At 54.2% G+C, this 4,231-nt stretch overlaps 1 protein-coding gene across 1 annotated transcript in view; it reads left to right on the top strand.

Moving 5' to 3' along the window:
- LOC114006578 (uncharacterized) overlaps positions 1 to 3,014 on the top strand; it is a 19,067-nt gene extending 16,053 nt beyond the window's left edge. The window contains exons 6-7 of the mRNA XM_027769234.1: positions 2,199 to 2,818; positions 2,917 to 3,014. Coding sequence (XP_027625035.1) covers positions 2,199 to 2,540 — 342 coding nt within the window. The 3' untranslated portion in view covers positions 2,541 to 2,818; positions 2,917 to 3,014. The remainder of the gene's footprint in view (positions 1 to 2,198; positions 2,819 to 2,916) is intronic.
- The last annotated feature ends 1,217 nt before the right edge of the window (positions 3,015 to 4,231 follow it).

Raw genomic sequence — 4,231 nt, 5'->3', positions numbered from 1 at the left:
GCGGTCCCCAAAAGGAAAAACCTCCCAAAAAAAAAAAAAAAAAAAAAAAAAAAAAAAAAAAGAAATGCAGAACCCCAGGACCCAGCCTGCCCGGCTGCATCGGAATCTGCATTTTTTCAAAAAAATGATTTTATTTAACTTATTTATTTTAATTTGACCAGAGAGGGACAGAGAGAGAGATTGAGGGAAAGTGAGAAAGCAAGCCACCAGGTCCGAGACTCGAACCATGGTCAGCCATGTGGGAGTCCAGCACCCTTAACCACCATGCCACCTGCCAGCCCATGGCTTTTAAAAGCTCCTCAGGTGACTCGGATCATCAGGTTTGCAAAGCACTGCTTCTCAAACTCGGCTGTCCTTGGACTCCCCTGGGGACTCTAAGCTGCTCTCGTGCCTGGACACCTGCCTCGGTCATCGTCACTGTGAGGTGATGATTCTAGGGTGCAGCTCAGACGTCAGCGTTAGGAAAGCTTGCCAGGGAGTCGCGAAGCCCGGCCGCTCTGGGGAACCATGGGCTAGCTGTAGGTATTTACGCAGAAGCCCCACCCCCACCCCAGCACACACGCCAAACGGCTCAGGCTGTCTGGGCCAGGGCCTAAGCGGATGCCCCCGGCTAGTGGAAGGCATGGTTGGAGTGAGCTGAGTGAGTTTGGTGAGCTGAGAAAGGTTGTCGTCTCTGGCCGGGGTGCTGGGAGAGAGGTGGAGACGGTGTCCAGTGCACATAGGTGTGAAATAACTCACCCGAGACCCCTTGACTGTTCTTGGCAGGCCTGGGCCCTAGGGGCAGGTGTCCGGGTTCCCTCATGGTTGTGCTTTGCTGCTCGAAGTCAGTAGTCCCACCCTGGGTTGGCCTCGTCACTCCCTGGTGGGACCTTGATGTGGTACTTAGCTCTCCTGCTTCCGGTTCCTCACCTGTGGATGAGTATCCACCCCCTCGGACAGTGGAGGGAACAGACCAATGGGTATTTGTGGAGGGCTCACCGCAGGGCCTGGCACACAGCAGAAGCTCGGTGGGTGGACTACTCCTTATTCACCGAGGGGCCCTGGTCCCCGGGACCCTTCGGGCCCATGCTGCCTGCCCAATCACTCCAGCCCAGAACTCCTTCTGCTCGGTGAACCTCGCAGAACCCAGGGAGCAGGCAGGTGCAGCCTGAAAGCTGTCCTCGCCCTGGAATCCAGCTCTTCTTTGTCCTGTTTTGCTGACTTCCAGATTGTTCCAGGCAAGAAAGCCCAGCCCCCACTGCAGAGAGCAGCCTGGAAGACCCCCACTGGGACCCTCTTCAGAGCCCCCAGCTTTCTGAGACTGAACTCTGACCCTCATTCTTCTAGCATGAATTCAGCCTGCCTGAGGGCATGGGGCCCAGCCAGTGGGGCCCCTGGGGGGGCTGAGGTTCTGGCATGCCTCCAGGCACACGTAGCTAAGCTCAGCAGAAATGTCCCAGGCAGGGATGCAGGTCAGTGGCCCGGGAGGAGCTGGCAACATGGGGTCTGCGAAGACAGGAGCCTGCCAGCCGGAGGACAAAGGGGTCTTGGAGAGAAGGCCCAGCCTGAGTTCCTGCCCCTGAGAAACCCACATGAGGAGAGCAGATCCCAGGAATTGGCCACACCCCATAGGCCACTGCAGACAGCTCAGGAGACCCTTTCTGGAGCAGAAAGAAAGGAGTGGCCCAGACAGGGGTCCCTGGTTCAAACCTTTCATTTTAAAGGTGTTTGTCTTAGGGTGTATGCGCTTGCCAGGCAGAAACAGACACAGTGAGAAGGAAAGTGAGAAATCACCCCCCAGGGTGGATGGCCGTGCCACAATTTCTTCTCCTCCATTCTTCCCGGGATCTTGGGTGTGCATGCACACGCGCCCAGCATGATTTTGAAGCCACCAAGTTCAGGACTCGAACTGCAGTCAACCATGTGGGAGTCCAGTGATGGAACTGCTACACCATCTGCTGGTCCTACACCTGATGTTTTTCAAGCCACCGGAGCCAGTATTTGAACCGCACAGTTGCCCGTGTAGGATCCAACTTCATTAAGAGCCGGATCATTAGGCTACGCACCAGTCCCTAAACTTCGTCTGGGAGAGTCTGTCCTCCCTACCAGTCTGTGTATTCTCAGGCCATGTCCTTCCGCCTCTGTAGCCCACACCTGTCCCCCCAAAAACGGGGATAATCTACTCATGGATCTTATATCCAAGAGTCTTTTTGTTGCAGAGATCCAAAGATCAGTTTTTCCAGCCAAAACAAGAAGAGATCCTGAACGGAAGCATGTATGTGCCTGAGCAGGAGCCATGGTCTGCCCCCATCCTTAGCTGTCTAGGCAGGCGCTGTGAGCTCCCAGACCACACGTCACCGCGGTTCCACCTGGAACTCCAAGCCCCTGTCAGCAGACTTCCCACTGCCCGGGGCACAGCTCTACGCAAAGCCAGAGGAACCTCCCCAAATTCGGGCGTTGTGGTGAGCCGCGTTACTTCACACCTCTGTCCTTCACACCTCCAGCCTCTCTCTCTAGCACCAGTGTCTCTGCAAGCGGGTAAACTGACCCCCTTATCCTAGAAGCCTTCCAGAATGTCCTGTCCTATTGCATCATCGAAGTGCATGTTCTGAACGGCTCCATCATTAGTTCCCATGAACCTCACAGGGGTCATTCCAAGGTGGGATTCAGTACCTTCCTCATGAAATCATCTAGCACTGAGTTGGTGGTCTCACCTTCCATGCCATCTCCAAGCTAGAGACACAGCACCCTTTATTCCTGATCCCTCACCTCCAGCATCAGCCACCTGGTACTACTGATTTTACTTTCTAAATATGCCTCAAATCTGATCCTCCACAAGGTAAGTCTTTTTTCTCTCTTGCTTGAACTATTGCAGTAGACTCTTCACTGGTTTTCGTGTGTCTTCTCAATCTCTCCTTCAATTTGTCCTTTTTACAGGCCACCAAAAGGGATCTGTTAAGAATGCAATTCAGGGGGCAAGCAGGTGGCATGGTGGTTGGGGCGTTGGACTCCCACACGGCAGACCATCGATCGAGTCCCAGACTAGAAGCTTGCTTTCTTAATTTTATTCAGTATTGTTATTATCTAATTCATTAAAAAAAAATGCATTCCAGGCCTCGCTATGGTGGTGTGTGCTGCTAAGATGCTGCGTTCCACAGGCTGGGACCACACATGAAGCCCAGTTAGATGCCCGGTCCTACTAAAGACCAGGCACGGTGGCGTGCATCTGCAATCCCAGCATCTCAGGAGGCAGAGGCAGGAGGGTCAGGGGTCAAGGCTGGCCTGGGCAGTACAGCAAGACCATGTCTGAAAGAGCCAGCTGTGGTTCATCGCATCCACCCTCACGTCCTCAACTGCTTGCTGGACAGGGCTGGCCCTACCTGCAGCCCTCACCTCCCTCCTGAACTCCAGGGCCACACCTGCCACTGCCCACTGGGTCCTGCACGTCCCGGACAACTCACACCCAACGCGTCTCCCACAGAACTCACCTCCCACCTGGGTGCTCCCCCAGAGCAGCAAATGAGATGACCAAGTGAGTACCCCAAAATCTGGGCATCCCACATCCCTTCCCTACTCTATGTAATATTACAGGAAATACCCAGGAAAACTTGTCAACCTCCTGGGCCCTACCCATCGTGGGCGAACCCAGTCTTTGAACCCAGGACTGGGGCCTAGGGATCTGAATTTCCAGAAGGGTCCCTGAGCCTGGCTTGAATCCCAAGCTGGCCTTAGGGAACCGCTGTCCTCTAACTCATTCCCTTCTCCTGTCCACTGCCAATGTCCCCGTGGATCGCCTCACTCAGCACAATCGCTCTGTGCCCAGGTGGTATGTTCAAATCCTGATCCATCCTGCAGCAGTGGCGACTACAGAAAACCACCGTTGGACTACAGCCTGCCTCGGCTTCCATGCCCGCCAGTGCCCCCCACCCCCAGGAACACTGCGTTCAAGACCCTTTGTCCTTGCTAGAGTGACTTTCTTTTTAACGAATTATTTATTTAAGTTATTCATTCATTTATTTTAATTTGACCAGAGAAAGAGAGAGAGATACAGAGAGAGAGAGGAAGCGAGAAAGTAAGCCACCAGATTCAGGATTTGAACTGTGGTCGGCCATGTGGGAGTGTCCAGCGCCTTACCCGCTAGAGTGACTTTACCTCTTAGAGCTGTCCGTTCTGAAGGCTCAGCGCAAGCTGATAGAAGCCTGCTGCTCAGATCCGGTCAGACGAGGCGGGGATCTGGCTTTGGGAGGGTCTA

This window comes from Tupaia chinensis, unplaced genomic scaffold (assembly GCF_000334495.1).
Source record: "Tupaia chinensis unplaced genomic scaffold, TupChi_1.0 Scaffold000078_1, whole genome shotgun sequence".
Classification (NCBI taxonomy): domain Eukaryota; kingdom Metazoa; phylum Chordata; class Mammalia; order Scandentia; family Tupaiidae; genus Tupaia; species Tupaia belangeri.
The sequence above is the reverse complement of the archived record's forward strand: the minus strand, read 5'-3'. Positions and strand labels throughout refer to the sequence as shown.